The sequence below is a fragment of the Culex quinquefasciatus genome, chromosome 3, assembly GCF_015732765.1.
Source record: "Culex quinquefasciatus strain JHB chromosome 3, VPISU_Cqui_1.0_pri_paternal, whole genome shotgun sequence".
Lineage (NCBI taxonomy): Eukaryota > Metazoa > Arthropoda > Insecta > Diptera > Culicidae > Culex > Culex quinquefasciatus.
This window is the reverse complement of record NC_051863.1, coordinates 122,042,494-122,066,243: the sequence shown is the minus strand read 5'-3', so window position 1 is coordinate 122,066,243 and position 23,750 is coordinate 122,042,494. Positions and strand designations below refer to the sequence as shown.

Sequence of the window (23,750 nt, the reverse complement as noted above, 5' to 3'; positions counted from 1 at the left end):
ATAAAATGGTGGGTTTTTTGGGTGAGACTTGGAAAACATCAATTTACATGTTTTTAAACCTTTGGATGGCAATATCTCAGCAACTAAGGGTCGTATCAACAAAGTTGAAAAAAAAACAAAATATAGAGAATTTTCTCAGCTTTTCAAAAAAAAATAAAGTGGGCAAAAAAGACACTTATTTAAAAAAAAATAATAATTGCGGCTCTTTTCAATTTTTTTTCCTAAAAATGGCTATAACTTGAAAATGGTACGATTTATCAAATTTTCACTAAGTTACTTTTTGATTGTAAATTCGACTTTGCATCGAAGAATGAAGTTGAAAAATGTTTGCGACCAATATTTTTTATTTGAATAATCAGTATTGATTCAAAAATTCAAAATTCGTTCACCCTGAACATTTCTGACCCCGCACACCCTGAACATTTCTGAAAAGTTGGTATTTTGTGTCCCGCAAAACATATTAAAAATAAAAAACAATGTTTTATTGAGAAAAAGTTAAATCAAATTTACCGTGCATAATTTTTTTCAGTGTAGTCCTTATCCATACCTAAAACTTTGCCGAAGACACAAAATCGATCCATTCAAATCGAATCCTTTAAAAGATTCAGACTTTTGATTTTTCATGCATTTTTTGTATGGACAGCTGCCAAGTTTGTATGGAAAATTATATAGACCAACTAATGATACAAAATGGCTTCTTTGGGCATACAGGAGGCACCAAAAAAATTCAGCCAGATTAGAAAATACAAAAAAATCGAATGACCGAAATCTCAGAGAATTGCTCCTTACAACAACAATCGTCTATTATCCATCATCAAACCCTCTTCCTTCTCAAGGTGTCCGCGTGGTTTATGGATGGCCCCTTTTATTTTAAACTAACAATTTTATTACAGTGAAGAACGATATTAAAGTTTGCGTCGCATTGCAAATTATGAAATATTTTGTTTTTTTCGAAAATAATGTATTTTGTTTAAATGATTATAGTATTTCAAACCTGAAGTTATAATAAAGTGATAATCTACACAAAATGCGCGTTGCACTTATAATTAAAAAAAAGATTTTAATTTTTTTTATTAACAAGTTTTAAAGCCTAAGAATGCATTTTTTTTATATTTATCGCTCCTAAAGTTTAATTCAGATCCCGATTACCTCCTTGCCCTGATATACTGTGTAAACTAACAGGATTTCGTTTCAATGAAATTACAATTACAATTACAATTACAATTTATAATAAAAATTGAAAATTTAAATTACAACCCATGGTTTCATAATAAAAATGAAATTTTCAAATGCATTATACAACCACCGTCTGTAATAAAGCTATCCAGTTATTTTGCAATCATATCATATCATATTATTAAATCAATCAATATCTAAGCATCATAAAAAAATTCAAAAAATATTTGCTGTGCTGAAATTCAAAATTAAATTAAAATTCAAAGAGTTTTTAACAGCCAAAAAAGTGCTGAGTATAAATATCAACGCAGAAAATGAGCATTTTAAATTGTTTTCGATTGACATTATTATTATTATTATTATTTTTTAAGCATATTGTTTTACGTCATAAACATTCAAAGTTATTTGCAACGGCCTTAGTACCGTAAATTTTTAATATCATGTAAAGCTAAAGTAAAGCTAAACCAGCTGAAATTTAAAAAAAAATAGCCGCCTGTTATGTTCAACCAAGTGCACCAACCGTCTGTAATTCAAACACGTTTTTTTCTGAGTCAGCCATCGAAATTCACTGAACTCGTCCAACTGTGACGCTCAGCAATCAACGATTTGCACCATTTTCCTCTTGTTGTGCCTTTTAAATTGGACTGACAATGTTCGATAAAATATATGTAAATGTGAAAGCCCCTTAAAAAATGTTTAAATATATCTGAAAAAAAAAACTTTTCTCAGTAAACAAAAATTTTTTTTAATATTTTTTCAGCAGTTGATCTTTGAAAAGAATTAAAAAAAATATATATAATATTACATTTTTCGCAATAGTCACTCCTAACACATTTGTCCCGGACACTTTGAAGTGACCACGGTGTTTCCATCGTTGATTCCATCCCAACTTTGCACGTTCATTTTAGGCTCCAGCAACAGAAAAAAATATTATCCTTCCAAATTCGATTTACTGTCCGCGGGACCAGCTGATTGGTCGATCAAGCGAAACAGCCAACGTTGGTGGTCATTCGATTTGCGAATGTGTTTCCGGTGCTTTAGAGGATTATATGCAATCCCTCTCAACAAAAAAAAATGAAATAAAATAAAATAACGGGCAATCAACCGGATGGATATTGAAATTGAAATGAACTGATAAATGGATGAGTTCAATGTTTTTTTGGGAGGATGTTCATTTTCGTGGTTCTGTTTTTAATGGCTTATGGCTTTTGCCATGAAAAATTGCAATGCGTTTGTCATTTGTCACTTGTCATTTAATTTGATAAAATTAACCCACCTTTCTCCCCGTATTCGACTGCAAGAAAACGACTTGATTCCTTCTCGGAAACCTGCTCGCTGGAAGGATTTTCCCGGAATCTCTCATCCACTTAGCTTTGATTATTATTGCAAAGTTAGGGCGAGCACAGATTTGGCTCCCCATCCGTGACACCATCCACACCCTCAAATGCTTACAATCTTGCAGGCGGGGGTCACAATAATGATTCCTGTTCCAGGAAAAAAAGCTCTCAACCCGCACCAAATAGAGCCGCAGTGAAGCTCTCATAATTTATTCAGGATGTCCGTTTGCTCCTCCCCTCCAATATGGACACGGAAAAGGCTTCTTGATGTGGGCTCACGCAACAACAACAAAAAAAACTCCTTCTCAAAGGCCATTTATAGGATTAAATACTCACTTTCGAAGGACGGGGTTCATCCTTAGGACCGTTCATTTTGCAGGATTATTAATTGTTTTAGATGGCCAACTTTGGTGCAGAAGGGACATGGGGAGAACAACCAACCAGGTAAGCCAGCAGGATTGGTTGAAGGAAGGGTTTGGTTCTTAATTAAAGTAATAAATTAAAATTGGGATTTGGGTTAGGACAAGTTTTCTTTACCGCAGCAGTGTTAAATAGATTAGTAATTTGCTAGGGATTGGGACGGAAGGAAACTTTTATTGAACTCTTGTGTTTTTTGATAGTTAGCTGACCCTTTTTTGTATCTAACCTTCCAAAAACTTAATAAAGTTACATTCTTGCAATTTGCGATTTACTCAAAAATAATCTGCTTTCATAAAAATATCATGTTTTGTTCTAAAACCTTTAAAAATGCGTTCAAATTTCCCCGTATTTCACTTTAAATCATGTTAAGGAGTCATACCAATATTGTTATGTATTCAAAATGACTCATAAAGTCGTCATTTTTCATTGACAGCATGTTAATGTTGGAAAAAATATTATTTCTGCCTGAATTTTTTACGAATTTCTCTCAAAAATCTATTTTGAAAAAATTAAAGCCAAAACCAATACCATAATCATGTAGGTGACATTTTTTTTAATTTTTTTTTTTTTTTTCTTATTTGGTTTGATATTTCGGTGCCAATATAAAGCCATATTAGTAAAAAAATGGGAATTTTAAAAATTCCGTATGAAAACTCAATTTAATCACTCACGCCACAATTTCTGCTACTGCCATCAGTTTAAATGTTTCCAAACCTTTTGCATTGTTTTATAAAATCAATTTACAAGCATATTTTATTGTATTCATTGATTTGGCTATGTGACGTAAGCGTCATACCGAAGAAATTCATTGTAAATTAACTACCTTTAATAAAACAAAATCATTTTTTTTTAGATTTTGATGAAAATTGCTGACCATGTTAAATTTTTTTGTCTTTTCAAGTCAAGTTTTTCATTGTTTAATCAAATATTTTGTTTTATTTTCTTCAAATCGAGACGTTCAGAAAATTTCATTTAAATATTCATAAAATCCCACCTTGCTATAGGGGAGAGTGGGAAGACTTGATCCCTAGACTGTATCTCGTCAGCATGTGGGTACAAAAATTTGCTTTGTTCTAGAAAGTTGTGTGAAATGTACCCAAATTTATTGTGGAAAACAAAGGAAAAAAAATTTAAAAAAATCGAATTGGGTTACTCACATTCTTCTAAAAATGCCTCAAAGAGATCTTTTTTCTTTGCTTTGATATGTATAGAAAACACATAAAATTTATTTAAAAAATTACTTTTTTGTTTGATAAACTTATTAACTACAAATCCTGATGCATTTGACGTTCAATTTATCAGCATATTGTTTTTACAACCAATTGTTGAAAAATGCAATCAGTGAGACTTGATCCCTGCATTCCCTAGAATTAGCCTCAAGCTTAATTAATTGGTTTGGTATTCCGTATATGGTTTCCTTTTGTATAGTTGTAAATGACTTACTGCAATTTGAATCACTTTTCAAATATTTTGTTAACACTTTTGTAATCATGCTCAATTTTGTTCTTAAAAAGAATATTTTAAATTTTTGAATATTTTACATAGTAAACTTATTATATTTTGAACAAAAACTTTCAGGCTATATGAGCAATTCTCTACGAAATCGGTCTTTTTTCTTCATTTTTAATTTTTGTATTTTTTAATCCGACTGAAACTTTTTTGGTGCCTTCGGTATGCCCAAAGAAGCCATTTTGCATCATAAGTTTGTCTATATAATTTTCCATACAAATTTCGCAGCTGTCCATACAAAAATGATGTATGAAAATTCAAAAATCTTTATCTTTTGAAGGAATTTTTTGATCGATTTGGTATCTTCGGCAAAGTTGTAGGTACACGGACTACACTGGAAAAAAAATGATACACGGTAAAAAAAATTTGGTGATTTTTTTATTTAACTTTTTATCACTAAAATTTGATTTGCAAAAAAACACTATTTTTATTTTTTTATTTTTTGATATGTTTTAGAGGACATAAAATGCCATCTTTTCAGAAATTTCCAGGTTGTGCAAAAAATCATTGACCGAGTTATGAATTTTTTAATCAATACTGATTTTTTCAAAAAATCGAAATATTGGTCGCAAAATTTTTTCAACTTATATGAAGTAAAATCGATGTAAAATCAAATTTGCAATCAAAAAGTACTTTAGTAAAATTTTGATAAAGTGCACCGTTTTCAAGTTAAATCCATATTTAGGTGACTTTTTTGAAAATAGTCGCAGTTTTTCATGTTTTTAAATTAGTGCACATGTTTGCACACTTTTGGAAAAAATATTTTTGAAAAGCTGAGAAAATTCTCTATATTTTGCTTCTTCGGACTTTGTTGATGCGACCTTTAGTTGCACCTAAATATGGATTTAACTTGAAAACGGTGCACTTTATCAAAATTTTACTAAAGTACTTTTTGATTGCAAATTTGATTTTACATCGAATTATGAAGTTGAAAAATTTTTGCGATCAATATTTCGATTTTTTGATGAAATCAGTATTGATTAAAAAATTCATAACTCGGTTAATGATTTTTTGCACAACCTGGAAATTTCTGAAAAGTTGGCATTTTATGTCCTCTAAAACATATCAAAAAATTAAAAATAGTGTTTTTTTGCAAATCAAATTTTAGTGATAAAAAGTTAAATAAAAAATCACCAAATTGTTTTTACCGTGTATCATTTTTTTCCAGTGTAGTCCGTATCCATATCTTAAACTTTGCCGAAGACACCAAATCGATCAAAAAATTCCTTCCATAGATACACATTTTTGAATTTTCATACATGATTTTTATATGGACAGCTGCGAAATTTGTATGGAAAATTATATGGACAAACTGATGATGCAAAATGGCTTCTTTGGGCATACCGAAGGCACCAAAAAAGTTTCAGTCGGATTAAAAAATACAAAAAAATCGAATGACCGAAATCCTAGAGAACTGCTCATATGTGAAATTACCATAACTGATTGAAAATCAATAGTTTTGATGAATATGAAACATTTTGCTCAAGATTTCTTCAAAATGTTGAAATGGGGATCTAGTTACCCCTAACATGAAAATGCTTATTTAAAATATACTTTTAAAATGCTTAGCATGACTCGAAATATTCATCTGATTAAATACTCTTATCAGCCAAACAAAGTTGCGTTTTTAAGCTTTCGATTCATGCAAAAAGTTTATAGCTTTGTGATAAATTAAGTGAGTTATGTGTGATACAAAAAATGGGATCAAGTCTCCTCATTCTTCCCTACAGTTTTAAGAAATGAATTTAAGGTTATTTATCCCAGCATAAAACTAGCCACCTTACAAATTTAAAATTAATATGAAGCTATGTCTATCGAAATAAAATTTAATAAAATAATGTAAGTTTAATAAAAATAGTGAAGTTCCTGTTAAATTATCTGATTTGTTTTCAGAAAATCATGACCATAGGTAATGAAAAAAAAACCTCAAACTTAGGATTGAAATGGGAAAATATTAATCAATTATTTTGACCAAAAAATGTGGTCAATGTATCAAAACATTTATTAAAAGTAAGAAAATTTAAATTTGTTTTTAATTATTGATATACTAAACCAATATTGTTCGAAAAAAAATTTAAGTGTGCATAACGAATTTTTTTTCGCAATTCCATTGTAAATCTGAATACTTTTCCTGTCATTATCGCTTGACGAAAAGTCCTTCTTATCTCTACTCAAAATAAAAGAAACGAAAATTAATACTTTGCGAAACAAGTGCTGAAAACTTCTTATTTATCCAACTCGGTAAACCTCGCTAGATAAATGTGACATGTTGAATAAACTAATATTTTACATTGCTAGAACTTTGAGAAATTCTACAGAACTGCTCAAATACTAAAGTTACTCCTGAAGAGAAAAAAAAAATCAAAAAAATCGCTGGTAGAGGGTTAAACCTGCCAATCAATTTCCGTTGATTAAAGCTTCCGATTGCTGCAATTTTCAGCTCAATAAGCCATCTTCAGCAGCATCTCGTTGCAAAAGAGAGCAGAGAAGATGCACCCGCCAGCAGCAAATTGAATAAAAGCCATCTTGTGCACTTCGATAAACTTGATTATTATTGTTATCAAAGGGGGGGCTTGCTGCCAGCGCCAGCCAATTGATTGTTGCTTGCACTGATTTATGCATCAAAACTGGAAGAGTGTTAAGAGGGAGGGAAGGGTGGTCCATCTTTGTAAACACAATCTGACGCAGAGAACAAAGGATACCAGGACAGGGCCAACTCCAATAAAGTGAACCTCTTCCGGTTCAAGATTACTGGATTTTACTCTTGACGCTTCCCGCTCTCTTTCTCTTTGGCTTGGACATGAATGAAAAGAGCAAATCGTCATTGTTGTGCTATCTTGTCGCACGTGCTTTGGGACCAACGTGTGTTCCGTATTAACTTTTCAATAGGGCGAATTCGTAGATGTAATCAAACAGCCTATCCCTTTCTTACACAACGTGAACTAGAGCAAGTGGGATAGATCGTTTGTTTACATCTGTAGATTCGCCCTTTTGAAAAGTTAATACTAAGTTAAGAACGCCATTTTGTGCAACTCACAATGCTGAGATACTCAATAAAATCCTTGAAAATTGCTGTAAGTGCGTCAACTGGCCAACGGGAATTAAGTCAGAAGCCGTTTGACACACGTACATGCCCGACTAATGTAAACATTTTTAATCAGAACGGTCAGCTAAATTTTTGTTTAAGGATCGTCAAAAAGCGACGTACGACAAGATAGCACGACAATGTCGAAAATCTTTAACAGAAGGATGAGTGAAATGACATCGACGATGATGGTGATTGCTGAAAAGACACTCTCACACAAGTTGGAGGCATTTTTCAGCCGGTCATTGTTGGATGTGTGAGCTGTTTACAGCAAATTATTTTCCGAGAAGGACGACCGAAGTGCTAATTAGTTTTCAAGCAAACAGAACTAATAATAGGATAGGATGTGGTTTGATTATGTGATGCCAAGGCGTTATCAGACCATTTAATTTAGTGCTTGATGATTTGTGTTGAACACAGTATCGTTTTGGAGGTGTTCAATTTTATGACAAATATTTTGCAAAAAAACTTAAACATAAACTTAAACATAAACTACAGTAAACTTTGAATATTCTGCAATAATAAACTTGTTTTGCATGAAAAAATATAGAAATCCTTTTGACACCACTAGCTGATACTGTCATCAATGCTCCCCAACCACAAACCACCATGCTCTGCACTGTAATTACCATCCAATAACGCCGGGAAAATTAATAACATCATGTTCTACACTCGTCAATACAAACCAATATATTCAATTACAAAGTCCAAATTCAGTTTAAGCACAAACCGCCCGAGATTAATTAACAGTTAGTAACGTTCACCATTATAACTGCCCGAGCAGATCAAACTACCAACTTCTCGGAAAGCGCAACTAGTGAATTTCTATCTCTCCACCAAAACCCCGCACTGATTTAAAGCCCCGTCACAATCGACACGTGGTGGCAAAGCTTGATTTACGATTTAATCCCTTTCCGGAGGGGTGAATCCCGGATAAATGCAAAATTAACTTCATTCCGAATTATTGGCCGACACCAATTGATCAATTTATTTAATCAACGAAATCCAATCCGGGCCGAGTGGTTTAATTTGTACTCATTTGGGCAATAAATTAAATTACCATAGACTTGGGACTCGGAGCTATGCACTCGGTGGCCTTAATAAGTGCATTCAATGAAATGTTAAAAAAGCTTCACAGTGGTCCAACATGTCTTAAATTTGTTAATTTTTTAAGATACTTTGTGGAAAAGGACGAAAAACAGAAAATTGCAAAAAAGTCTTTGATTCAAAATATTTATTTATCAATTTAAAAAAATCGATTTAATCCCACCTGGCGTACTAAAGAATATATCAATGGTAGATTTTCTTTCAGTTCATAACATCGACTTTGTTTATTAATAACGTCAGCACAAAAGAAAGTGAAATGATACAAAAAATCTTATGATGAAAGCAAAGTATTATAAATGATATGTTTTCCAAAAGAAATTAAATGGGCAATTCTCTACCAACTCACACGAAATCGGGAAAAGTTCTCCTGACCCCTCTTCGATTTGCGTGAAACTTTGTCCTAAGGGGTAACTTTTGTCCCTGATCACGAATCCGAGGTCCGTTTTTTGATATCTCGGGACGGAGGGGCGGTACAACCCCTTCCATTTTTGAACATGCGAAAAAAGAGGTGTTTTTCAATAATTTGCAGCCAAAAACGGTGATGAGATAGAAATTTGGTGTCAAAGGGACTTTTATGTAAAATTAGACGCCCGATTTGATGGCTTACTCAGATCTCCGAAAAAACGTATTTTTCATCAAAAAAAAAACTCTAAAAAAGTTTTAAAAATTCTCCCATTTTCCGTTACTCGACTGTAAAATTTTTTGGAACATGTCATTTTATGGTAAATTTAATGTTCTTTTCGAATCAACATTGACCCAGCAGGGTCATTTTTTCATTTAGAGCAAAATTTTTCATTTTAAAATTTCGTGTTTTTTCTAACTTCGCAGGGTTATTTTTTAGAGTATAACAATGTTCTACAAAGTTGTAGAGCAGACAATTACAAAAATTTTGATATGTAGACATAAGGGGTTTGCTTATAAACATCACGAGTTATCGCGATTTTACGAAAAATAGTTTTGAAAAAGTAACTTTTTGCGTTTCTCTTTGTTTTGTCGTCCGTTTTTGTCGCGGGTGACCATGAACGGCCATGATCGATGACGACCAACTTTTTCAAAACTTTTTTTCGCAAAATCGCGATAACTCGTGATGTTTATAAACAAACCCCTTATGTCTATATATCAAAATTTTTGTTATTGTCTTCTCTACAACTTTGTAGAACATTGTTACACTCTAAAATATTACCCTGCAACGTGAAAAAACACGGAATTTTAAAAACGAAAAATTTTGTTCTGATGAAAAAATGACCCTTCTGGGTCAATGTAGATTAGAAAAGTACATTAAATTTCCCATAAAATGACATGCTCCAAAAATTTTTACAGTCAAGTAACGGAAAATGGGAGAATTTTTAAAACGTTTTTAGTGTTTTTTTCGATGAAATATACGTTTTTTCGGAATTTTGAGTACGCCATCAAATCGGGCGTCTAATTTTACATAAAAGCCCCTTTGACACCAAATTTCTATCTCATCGCCGTTTCAGGCTGCAAATTATTGAAAAACACCTCACGGGTCGTACCGCCCCTCCGTCACGAGATATCAAAAAACGGACCTCGGATTCGTGATCAGGGACAAAAGTTACCCCTTAGGACAAAGTTTCACGCAAATCCAAGAGGGATCGGTGCAACTGCTGTGTGAGTTGGCGGAGAATTACCCAAATACGAAATTTTCATCAAAAAAACATTTTTTATCGTACAAATTCTTAATCAAACAAGCGCGAGCATAGCAAGCTTCCCATGCGCAAGTGACAACGCAAATCGCGGTTTTGGTTTTCTAGTTTCGGTACGAGCCCATGAACCGAACAAAGCAGGCGCAAAGCAAAAGCGAGGTACATTTGGACCGCGTAAGACAGTACTGTAAGACAGTCTTACAGTAACATTGAGAGAAAGCTATTTTTACAACCGCACCACTACACACTCAATCGCAAGTACCTTAGGTAGAAAGCCATTGGCGTCGCGAGCATTGAAAACATTGAAAACGATATAAATGACGAAAAGCTTAGAAAGCTCCTAATGGAATTCAATGAACTCTGTTAAATAAACTTACGAAATCACGAAAAAATGAAGCCTACTTTAAGGAGCACATGGGAAACAAATTGATTGTAGCCGGATGAATGTCCTATGTCACAAAAGTTTTTACATAAACATTGGACAGTTATGCATAAACGGACAGGGTAAAAGAAACCGAAAACCAACGATATCTTACATGTTGTAGGAAACATCGGTAGACAAGCTACTACAAACGAGTATATCTCAATCCACAAAATTTATGCGCCAGCATTCTCGCGCCAAGGTCAGCAGGTGGGTTATTACCTTTTTTATTTATTTTTTTTCCTATGGTAGGTTAATCAAACGGCTCTAACTCCAGAACCAAATTATGAATCTCGATGCAAATTTGGGAGGTTGTAGAGAAATTGACCATATTGTCATTTGAAAACTGTGTATTTTGTTGAAAAGTCTGGCCGCATTCGAAAACAGATGGATATTTCGAAATTTGCGCGGCAACTCGCCCAGGTTCAGCACATTAGCTTTCATCTGCATTCAGAAGAATCAAAATCGAACTCAGGGGAGCTGAGAACGACGCGACACAAAATTTGGCAAAATTTTACCACATACGAACATCACTCGATCTCCACGGAATTTATTTTCTCAAAATTCGAGGGTTGGAGATAGACGAGTTCTGTCAAGATGAATCGATAGAGCGTCGAAAATGGATGCAGTGTAATTTTTTAGCAATTTTTCCGATTAATATCCATGCTGAATCGTCAAATATACGAAGATGAAAATGATGTCCGGCCATAAAGTAAAACCTATACCTTTCTTTAGTAAGCAAGGCAAAAAGCATGTAAACCCATTATAAATAAATGAAAAATATGAAAAAAATCTACAGCAATGGACGATTTCTTTCAAAATGCCAAATCATACGACTGAGTGTGTTTTAACTGCCTTTCGTTGTCATTTCCGGAGTTGTCGCACGTGCAAATCCTCGCCGAACCGCAAAGTCAGGGGACCAATTTAAAAATACATTGAAATTGCGAAAAAAAAAACACCCAACAAGAGCTGCGGTTTTTTCCGGATTTGATCAAAAACATTCCGCGCACTTTCCCGTTCCCCACAAATCCCGAAAAAAACGTCCGGATCATATCCATTAGCATAATCCCGGCGCTGGCCGGATTTCGCAGGAGATTTGGACGCGCGACCCTTAATTGCCGCAACCACCGAAAATGTGACCTCCACGGAAAAAGGTTGCGCTTGGGCACGCATTATGGCGGCGGTCGACTGCCCTCCCCCAAGGGAGGGGTAGAGGACCAGATTCATCTCAATTGGTTCACACGCGCAACGCGTATAAAGTCCGCATTCCGGTCTGGGAACGAAACGTGTCCGTCGAAATGTGGTGGTCTATGTGCGGTAATGGTGGTGAAATTGAGGAAGGCAGTTGTTTGCACTTTTGAGCACGATTTGAGGGGAGAAAATGAGTGGGCTTTTGCACGGAAATCTTCGGCTTGCCAAAACTTTATATTCTGATTTTTTGCTAAAAAATCTAGAAAGGAAATCTGACTTAAGATACCTGCACTTGAGTGAATATGGCTTTTCCAAGCCAGATGTCAAGAACTTTCATGAAAATAATTTACAGAATCGTCATACTTTGTTTGTTTGGATAGCAATTTGGAAGCACTTTTCGATGAGTCAAAAAATTTTTAGATCTGGCAACACTGTCCTAAATAACCTTTATTTAAAAATCAGTTCAGATATTTGTCCAATCGTTGCTTAAATAGAGCCTCAGCAAAAGCACAAACTCAACATTTAAAAACGAAAAAAAAAAACCTTCACAAATCCTATTCTCCGTGCTCAACATCATTCAGCGCCGGAAGCCATACAGAGTGTATGAGCTGAATTGCCAAACCCGTGGCACCAAATCTGAGCTAATCCCGGGAAAATCGCAAACGTGTCCCTCATGCAATTGCTTGTATGTGTGCGTGTGTTTATGTTTGTATATGTTTTCCCAATTCCGGGCGCCACGTGGAACGCGCGTGGAAAAACAACAATTTTCCACTAGCGCTTTTCGCGGAACCTCTTTCACAGGGCTGCTTCCATCCCGGGAGGACGGCGTCGTTTGTCACCGATGCCCCGGCGACGCCAGCGCGGCGCGTGTTGGCCCAATTTTCCGCAACCAGGTCGCGTACGCGGGACGGTTTAGGCATTATGTTGCTGGCAAAACTATTTTTTGTTAGTATTTCTTTATTTAAAGATAATGTATGTAAAATTGTTCAAATATAAAAAAGTCATTTCAACCCTAGTCCAACTTAAAGCTTAACGTAAAATGGTTACAACTTCAACAGAAAACCAACTAGAATGTGATCGACGTGATAGGACTAATGTTTCCTGTAGTAGCAGGTGCAGAAAGTGATGGTGTAGCATGGCTGTGAACATAGAACGAAGCACACGGAAGACGGATGAGCAGAAATTGCGTGACTAGACCGAGTGATTAACTATGTAACTGTGTAAAAGCGTAGATAACGCAAATGTGCACGAGAAACTAGGACGACAACGCCGCTTCTAATTGCAGATGTTCTGTGTTCTACACAAAAAAATATGAATTAACTCGACACGGAAAAAATGAATCACAGGTTGGGACCGAGGATCGTTAAATAACTTATATATAACAAAAAAAACAACTCCTTAAACTCTATACTTGGAGATCACGTAACTGACGAGGGTTACTTGTTCCAAGCGGGTCTCGCAGGTCTTGAACCTGCCGATGTACTCGGAGAAAATGCCCCACAGCTCAGCCGAACTGTAGAGCACCTCCCCGGCTTCCTCCTTCGTGGCTCCACCGTCTCGGGAGCCACTGCTTCCTTGGCTTTTTCCTGCGGGGCGAGGGCGATCCTTCGATTTTCCGTCCGGAACTGCGCCCGGCAGCGGAGGGAACTCCGCCGGCGTAAACGCCGGAACTGCTGGACTCTGCTTATCCGCTTTCCTTGCCAGCGGTTTTGGTTTCGACGCCTGCTGGGGCCTCCGGATGAAGTCCGCACGCTTGGGGCAGCTGCGGTCCGTGGCTTCGTGGGCTGCAGAGCAGTTGACACACCGCTTCGGCTCGGCTTCTTGGACTTTGCACTCGTCCGTCTTATGGGGATCCCCACAGTTGTTGCACCTCCCTTTCAGGTGACAGTTCCTGGTTCCATGACCCAGCTGCAAGCAGTTCCTGCACTGGGTCACTTTCGGCCGCTTGTTCCGGTAGGCCTCCCACCGGATGATAGTTTTTGCCACAACTTTCATTGCAGAGAGCTTCTTCAGATTGGTGTATCCCTTGGGGAAGACCACAATGTACGGAGTTTCGTCCACAGTGGACTTTTCCTTCCGCTTGAGACATGCACCTCCAACGCGTCCAGCTTGAGATCCCTCTTCAGCAGGTACTTGACCTCGTCCGGTTTCAGTTCATCAGGCAAACCACGAAGAACTACCCGATGATTTCGTTCGCTCCGCCGTTCGTGGGTGTAGAATTCCACTTTCTTCCTCTTGAGGAGCTCTTGCAACTGTCAAAATCTTTGACAGAGACGCAGGTCACCTTGGTTCCAAATCGAGTTAGTTTGTAAATCGGGTTGAAACCAAATTCACAACTTTCCACTATTGCCACGAGCTTGTAAAAATCCGTGGTGCTCTTCACCACCAAAGGTGGTTGCTTTTGTTTACCTGCCGACTGGCCGGGTGGTGAAACCGCCGGGGAGTCACCTCCTCCTGCTGGGCTGGCATTATTGTTGTTGTTTTCGTTTTCCACTAGCGGGCTGAACTTGTTGTTATTGAGCACATTCTGCTCCACTTTTCCTTCTCGGACGACAGCTCCGGTGATCTCAGGGGTCTTCTTCCGCTTCCGATTTCCGGGGATGAGTTGAAAATCATCCGTCTCGGGGGTCTCTTCCACCTCCATCCGTCAAACAACTCGAGGCACGATGCCTTTAGCACGCACGTCACACACGTCTACTCTCTCGGAGCTATCAGAGCCAAGTGGTGCCCTGGGTGCTGAATAGTGGTTCGCAAAACGGCCTCAATTTTGAACTGTCAAAGTGGAACCAATTTATTGTTCGCCAAAAGTAGAGAGTATTGTTGTCGATCATTTTTTTTTTATAATTATGAATGGAAGTTGTTTATGAAATCGAAGCGGTTGTATCCATCCAGAAGCTGTCTTTATTGTTCGATTCCGTTTGAAAACCTAATGGTTTAGTGAAAATCTTCTCTGTTTCTTGGATCAGTTTCGCTAGATTAGCGCTAGAAGAGCTTCAGGATTCCAAAATCAGCCAGGGAATTTATCTGCAACATCGCAGAATGACACACTTGCCGCAGTTTTTCGTCACCCGTAAAAAAGAAAATGCCCTTCAAACCGATCGAAACTTGAAAACACACACAATTTTCCAGCAAAAAATGTCAAAAACTAGACAAAATAAAACACTTACTACTGATTTTAAAACAGCTCATTTAAAAAATCAGAAAAAAGTCATGCTTGTGCTTGAACAGCCTCCTACTTTTTGGATGTAAACAAAGTGGGATCATTCGAAAATCACGTTACGCATTCCCTCTATTCATCACCCAGGTGGTGCCCTACAGTTCTGCTGAACTGTGGAGCATTTTCTCCGAGAACATCGCCAGGTTCATGACCTGCAACAGTCCAAACTTTTTTTTTCGTAAAATCACGATAACTCGTGATGTTTATAAGCATACCCCTTATGTCTATATATTAAAATTTTTGTAATTGTCTGCTCTACAACATTGTTACACTCTAAAAAAAAACCCCGCAATGTTAGAAAAAACACGAAATTTTAAAATGAAAAATTTTGTTCTAAATGAAAAAATGACCCTTCTGGGTCAATGAAGATTCGAAAAATACATTAAATTTCCCATAAAATGACATGTTCCAATTTTTTTGTCAGTCAAGTAACGGAAAATGGGAGAATTTTCAAAACTTTTTTAGTGTTTTTTCAATGAAAAATACGTTTTTTTTTCGGAATTCTGAGTACGATATCAAATTGGGCGTCTAATTTTACATAAAAGTCCGTTTAACACCAAATTTCTATCTCATCACCGTTTCAGGCTGCAAATTATTGAAAAACACCTCTTTTTTTCGCATGTTCAAAAATGGAAGGGGTCGTACCGCCCCTCGTCACGAGATATCAAAAAACGGGCCTCGGATTCGTGATCAGGGACAAAAGTTACCCCTTAGGACAAAGTTTCACGCAAATTGAAGGGGGGTCGGGGCAACTTTGCCCGATTTCGTGTGTGTTGGTAGAGAATTACCCATGTCAGAAATTCAGCATAAATGTGTGTATTCATCAAATGATAACCAAATTTATTGCTTTTTCCACTTTTTCTACCAAGATGGCGCTCAATCACAATCAATCAAACCACCCGTTCAGCGCCATATTTATGCAATGCTATTTGGCCGCGTTAAATGCTTTTTTAGGAGCTTATGGTTTTAAGTTAGCTTTTTGCATGCCTAATGGTAATTAACAGATACAAAACCCTTGGTTTTAAAGAAGCATGAGATAAAACCATTAGTCATGAAATTGCCATCGGGGTTTCAAGACTCTCTTAAAACTTTCATAAAACCTTTTTGAAAGCCATTTGGCTTTTGTTGCCACCAGGTTTTATGTCCGGGGCATAAAACCTGCTTATAAGCCTTTGAATCAGCTCATGCTGAATGGTTGCTGTGAAAGACCAACATAAAACTTATAAGTAACCAAGATGCTACCATAAAACCTTAATAAAACTAGGTGGTGGCTGGTTGGTTTAAAAATGTTTCTTGGGAAGGAACTAAATTAGAGAAAATAATTCAAATTTGACAAATGCAAAGCTACAAAATTATAAATGTTTCTTTTGAACTATTTTCACACGAATTAGAAAATTTTTATTTGAAAACTATTTCTGGCTTATGTAGCATAAGAGACAAAAATGTTAAATAGATTTAAGATTTTCCAACATACTAAAACAGGGAATGGCCAAATCACTTTTACTACAACAATTAAGTCCAAAAGTGAGGAATTTTGAACACTCGCTAATTTTATTTTACTAAAATGACTAAAACGAAGAGAGATAAACTAGTTGTTCAAAAAGCACAATATGATGATGGTATTGGCTTTGTTGGCGTGTTTTTTTTTTTAAATTGACAATATAAAATGCAATTTCCTAAATTAATAAGAATACAAAACATTACTGGTGGGATCCTAGCTAGGATTTAAAGTTAAATTTGGGGCAATTTGAAGTCATTTTACAATGTTTATGAACAAATTATCATTCTTTCTATAACTTACAATTTTATAGTAAATCGCAGATCTCTTAACGCTTTTAGGGGTTTTTGAGGAAAAAATCTTTCGAAATTCGGGTTATCCCGAAGGATTTCACTACACATTTCTCACAAATTCCCAACAATTCTAAACCACAAATTTACGCTCAAATTCCAGAAAATTCTCATGAATTCTCACAAATACCAAACAATTTCCAAAAGAATCACAGGTCCTCACAAATTCCCAAGAATGTACAAACCCAAAAAATCCACAAGGTTCTCAAATAATCCCGCAGGTTCCCAAAAATTACTTGTAATTTGCCATCAATTCATTCTAATTATCGCACATTTCCCACAAATTCCAACTAATTCTCTCAAATGCGCACAAATGTCATAATGCTAAATATTTATACACAAAACTTGAAATTCAACTAATTCACCGAAATTTTCACAAAAATTCTTTTTTCCCCGTGTAGTAAGCTAGAAGAAACAAATTTGATCATTTATTTCAGTCATGAATTCTCACAAATACCAAACAATTTCCAAAAGAATCACAGGTCCTCACAAATTCCCAAGAATGTACAAACCCAAAAAATCCACAAGGTTCTCAAATAATCCCGCAGGTTCCCAAAAATTACTTGTAATTTGCCATCAATTCATTCTAATTATCGCACATTTCCCACAAATTCCAACTAATTCTCTCAAATGCGCACAAATGTCATAATGCTAAATATTTATACACAAAACTTGAAATTCAACTAATTCACCGAAATTTTCACAAAAATTCTTTTTTCCCCGTGTAGTAAGCTAGAAGAAACAAATTTGATCATTTATTTCAGTTAAAATTTAAAAAAACGAGAAAGGATAAATATTAGGCAAAAAAATCAATCTCTAGCTTACATACTAATCTTGATCACAGACAAAATGGGAAACTCAGTGTCAATGGAATCCCGGGGGGTTTATTTCTAATCAATACGATATAAAAAATTATACGACCGACAGATATTGATTGGAAACGATTTTATGGATATTACCGAGTCGAAGGACGTTTTTTTTCGAGCTGATGCTGAACGACGATGCAGTGTAACAGCGCGGGAAAATGAGGAAACAGCTGTCGATTATTGGACCAAACAGGATTAGCAATGAATGCGTACTTTGTAGTAATCATTGAGATGATTTTATTGATATAATTTGAACAACTTGTCTATATGATTAAAGATGTTTATATGTAATTTAAATTTAAAAGTTCAACTATTCCAAATAGCAATTTTCATCAGGTACATTTAGCACCGACTATAAAGCCGGAAATAATGAAAGTTTTATTATTTTCCCATCAAATCGAGCTGTGTGCGCGCGCGTTAAACCATGACAAAACTGATCATAGTTTTACTACCAGTCGTCTCTATCCTGATGCCGGTGATGCTGTTGCATCTGCTTCGCCGTTCAATATCTGCTCCGTTCGAGCAGTCTCGAAACGACAACCGTTACCTCCAACCACATAAAATGGTTCATTTTACGATCGAAGCGGGATTATCGTTTTGAGTGAAATAACATTCCTCCTCGGGAAAATGCCATTTCTGGAATCGATTGCTGGAATTAAAGCTTCTAAAGACAGAGATGAAGAAGGACTTCAACTGGAAGTGGCAGGAGAGCAGAAATTTTGCAGGATAAATTGGATTGCTCAACTCCGTATTTACTCAACAAACATGATTAAGTTTTCATGGAATGAACGCACCTCGTTATGATTCTGTTGTGTTTCGTTGATTCATAAAAAGCAAAATTCATTGTCCTTTTTCTTCCCATTCAAGCAAGCTGAAATTCCTGAACCTATCATTGCACACCTTTGCCACAGGTCCTCAACTGAAAGGTTGGAAGAGTTTTTTCCTTTACTTTTTATAGAACACAGCTTGGAACACGGTGAACATTTGTGGTGATGGTAACCAAATTTTGTTCAACCTTATAACTTCAAATGCCCTGACCTAACCTAACATTATGCGACATCAGTGTATCGTCTCAGTTCCCCGATCTTCTCATTGTTGTGTCGGTACGTTTTACGCGATACTCTTTTTATGAGTATGAGTATGACAGCACATAAACCATATTCCGGTTCCGGCAGACCCCACACCGCCGCGGCGGTTATCACCTGTCGTCTTCGGCATCGTTTGCGAAAGCTTTTGCCGAACAAAAGAAAAGAGCCCCGCGCTTGAACATTGTGTGCGATAATGGTGATATAATAATGCTCGTAATTTTAAGTAAGCTTAAATTAACAGTAAAACGAAAGTGGTTATCATATGTTGAAATATTTTAAGTTTCTTTCAAAATAATCGTCTAACTTTATTTACCGTCACGAAGGGTGAAATTGAGTCATACAAATTTTCTGCATTTTTGTATGATTTAATATATGGGTCATTCCATCCCAAGTGACCACGCGTCTAACATCGACCTTCACCAATTCTGCTCATATTTGGCATGGGGGTTGTTTTTGCCCCAAAAACAAAGAATCCAAAGTTTGGTGACATTTGGTCCACCATACATACAATACATACATATACAAATACATACATGCATACAATATATACATACATACATAATTTCAATTTTGGGTCATTCACTTGCTTCCGTTAAGAAATTGAAAAAAAGATTTTTTTTTTTTCAAATTTCAAGGCCTACTATGCTCTCACGCAATGAACTGTTGAAAATTGATGGTTAAGTAAACATTTGCTTTGCAATACAGAGCTTTCCAACTTAAAAATGTGATATCTCAAGAAATATTCATTTTACCCTGAGGTTTTGTTTGAATTTAATGTAAAAAACTCTCAGCAATCGAATGCAATTGTCAGTTTTCCCGTAAGTGCTCGTCCAAAGGGTTAAAAATGCATTTTAAAACCTAAAGCGCGAAATTTTCATATCTGGCAACACTGTACGTAAATTCTGAGTACGCCATTCGATTCTACGTCAAAAAATCTTCAAATATGCATACCCAAAAGTTCACTTTTTGTAAACTTTTCTCTTAGCAAAATGCATTTTAAAAATGAGATTTTTCAAAAATCTCAGAAAAAAGGGGGGTGCCACGGGCGCGGGGGTGGACCAAATGTCACCAAACTTTGGATTCTTTGTTTTTGGGGCAAAAACAACCCCCATGCCAAATATGAGCAGAATTGGTGAAGGTCGATGTTGGACGCGTGGTCACTTGGGAAGGAATGACCCATATGTCATTGCTGAAATTTTTAAGTTATCGCAGTTTTAGTGAAAAAGTTGTTTTTTTGCCGATTTCGTCATTTTCCTGTTTTCGCGCGTCGAAAAACTCAGTTTTTTTATTTAAAAAAAAATCATATCTCGGAAACGTACGGTTCGACATTGCCATTTTTTCTAAATGTTTTGTGAAATTTTCTGAGGAATCCGATATACATATTTTCAGACATAGGCTCTTTGGTCCAGACATTGTCAAAACGCCATTTTTAGTTTTCAAACGATTTTTTTAAATTTTAAACAAGATTTTTGAAACTTCTTACCTAGAGCGTCAAACTTCCCGTCCCTAGAAAAAATTCCCGGGATTTCCCGGAAAAAAATTCTCGTTTCCCGGGAAATTTGTAAATTTCCAGGGAATTCCCGAAATCCAAGCAGAAGTACACATTTTCCTACCTTGTTGGCACCAATGTTTTGAAATTATACAAAAAATAATAAAATTGGAGAACCTGATTTGATTTTATTTATTTCCATCTACTGTTCATATTGACTAATCAGCTTGTCTGTAAATTTCATGTCAAGGTTTAATTCAGATAATATATATTTCTGAAGCATTCACCACTAGGAATATTGTTTGCTTATATGTTGGACAACAAAACTTACGCTGTTATGGAATGAATATAAACTATTTTATTTTTGATAACCTTTTTTAATGTTTTTTTTTTGTAATATCATTTGAAAATAAGATATTTACATCTTCCGGCTAAGATCAACATTGCGATTTGTTTAACTTTTTTTTACCTTGAACATGTTGGATGGAAATTGAACTGATAAAATTAAATTTTTTAAAAAGGTTTGTGTGAAAAGAATTTGTTTCAAAGTATTCGAGAAATTACAGATTGAAGTTATAAATTTATGAAGTACGTGAGCTACCAAGAGCGTAAGAGGGTTATATATGAAAAAAATATCGTTGAATTTCAACTACTTTTAAATACTCAAAATTATTTTAATCTAATTGATTCATTAGGCTGAATACCATAAAGCTAAAATCATATCATAAAACCATGAAAAACCATTAAAAACAACTTCGTATCAAATTTTCAAGTTAAAAAATAGTGTTTCAAGTTGAAAAGCGCTAGAAATATGATTTTTAAGGTAAATTCAATGATTATTTATTTATTCACAAGTTGATTTTTTTGTTTTTATTTTATTTTAACTTTATGGTCACTGAGACAAATTTAAAAGCAATTTTATGGTTGTGGGGCATAGATTTTCACTGTTCAAACAATTTGATTTATAAAAATCCTTCTCAACAAAAATACTAATAATATTTTCTTTCATTTGGGACGATTTGAAAGATTTAAAAATTTGAAAGTATATATATTTTCTCAAAGTTGCATGATTTTTTACAAACAGTCAAGCGATTAATTGATCCTCACACCCTGAACAAATTGCATCAACTGCTAGCAATAAAGAAAAAAGTAAAAATTCAGGAAATAGTCCCACTTTACCCCAATATCCCTACTCGCACGTAACCTACAAGTCACCATATTTGCGGAAGTACTTCGCAATGTGACTTTCTTCCGCTTTGTAATGGTTACTCTCTCCCTCTCCTTTAACTTCGGAAGTGAGGATTCTTGACACTATCGTTGAAAGAGGGCCCCCGGGAAAACCTTCCTTGAACATTTATTTGCCTATACAACTGAAGGGGAGTGCAAGAAAAAGGGGAAATGCGACAACTCGCTTAAAAATTGATAGCAATTATGGTAATAACACTTTATTCAGCGTGTCAGCATTCTTCTTCTTCTTTTGTGTACTCACACTCACACATACACACACACACTTCTTTGGCGCATAAATGGGCGATTCCGGAACATAATATGAGCACGCCGTCATTGTCGCTCGAAATAACGTCAGTTTTGCTCCATTGTTGTACTTGCAAATAGGGGAAGTATGTGAGTTACATATAACTCATTTTGTTTTTAATTAAGGTTTATGAAAAACTGGAAACACTGTACCGTAAACTGGGGTCAATCGGGACAAATGGGGCGAATTGGGACAGCAGTTTTAACCATGTTGGAGCACAGTATTTTGATTTTTCTGGTTGGTTTCGGTTAGAACAAACTCAGGCCAACAAAATGTGTACATCCATTTCCAAATTTAAAAGATTTAAGTACTCTAAAAACTGCTGTCCCTGTTCAGACTGTAGTCCCAATTCACCCCATATTACGGTAATTTGGTAATTTGAGTTAGATTTAGTTTGAGAGTTGTGATGGGAAGAATAAGATCCAATTCATAGTTCTGAAATTTAAAAAAAAACCATAAGTGAAAAAGCATACCTTTTCAAAAAGTATTATGATATCTTAAAAATAAATCTAATTTTAGATTGATTAAGTTCTCTGGGTAGTTGTACTTTTATTGTAGTGTTAAGTTTTGGTTAATTTGGATCTCTGATCTGATTTTTATTTTAAATTTTATGTTTATTATTTGAAACGAGTAAACGATTTTATCTTGCATGATTTTTAGCTATTTCATTGAATTTTAAAAAGTTTTAATTTTTTACTACTGCAAAATTGTTGTCAAATAAACTGTTTTACAAGAAATTATATTGTTAAAAGAAAATTATTTGATTGATCTATCTTAGTTCTTCAAACTCTTGATGTTAGCAGTGATCGTCGATCATCTAGTAAGCATGCTCCATTATCCTTGGTCTCACGAAACTTAGTTTTAGTTCCAAACCACGGACTACTTAGATATCTTAGAGACTCTAGACCCAAAATTACCCCCAAGTCACACGAATGACGACGATTGGTATACTCACTTAGTGAACGTACATGTATCGGATGTGAAACTTCCAAGCTGTTACAGCCCACCTCTCTAACAAACTGCCCTTCTCCTCCCCCACAGGACTACATCACGGTGTACGACGGTTACACGACGCGCGATCCCATCATGCTGAAGCTGTGCGGGGGCGGCGAAGCCATCCCGCCGTCCATCTCCAGCGGGCCGGAGCTGCTGGTCGAGTTCACCACGTCGCCGTTCGGAACGTTCAGCAGTCCGGAAACGAGCGCCCACTCGCTGCACGGCTTTCAGCTGGAGGTAGGATCTTGAATGTTTTTTGTTATTTAAAATCCACTGGAGTACGCACTCTATACTTTTTATTTTTTATGTTAAAGTCATTTAGACTGATGAACCTTATCAAATAAAACAATCTGTATCTAATAAGAAAAAAGAAAGATTCATTTGTAAACATTAGTCATTCATCAAAACAACACATTCAATCTCACGCAACGATCAACTTCTGGTTGATGTCATGTCCGATCAGCGGGGTCACATGAACCGATCCGGAGTTGGTCGCGACGTACTTTGCCGCCGGGATCGCTGCGCCCAGGTAGTTGTTGTACCCGTAGCCGTACGACGGCACCCGCGGAAGTCCTCCCCACGGGTTCAGTTTGGCAACGTTGGCCTGAACAACTGTCTTTCCACCTTGACCGTACCATCCGTTGTTGGAGTAGGTCGCTGGCCACGCCGAAGACCACTGGTTGACTCCGTATGGGTAGTTCCAGCTGTTCAGACCAACGTTGCCAAGCTGAACCCGTGGGGACTGGCGTCGTCGTACGGCTATGGATACAACAACTACCTGGGCGTAGCTATCTCGCCGGCC

The 23,750-nt window shown here is 36.1% G+C and overlaps 1 protein-coding gene across 3 annotated transcripts in view; it reads left to right on the top strand.

The window, feature by feature from the left end:
- LOC6050731 overlaps nt 1-23,750 on the top strand; it is a 365,664-nt gene that overhangs the window by 332,662 nt on the left and 9,252 nt on the right. For all 3 annotated transcript variants that reach the window (XM_038259119.1, XM_038259120.1, XM_038259118.1), the window contains one exon: nt 22,994-23,185. In XM_038259119.1, coding sequence (XP_038115047.1) covers nt 22,994-23,185 — 192 coding nt within the window. The remainder of the gene's footprint in view (nt 1-22,993; nt 23,186-23,750) is intronic.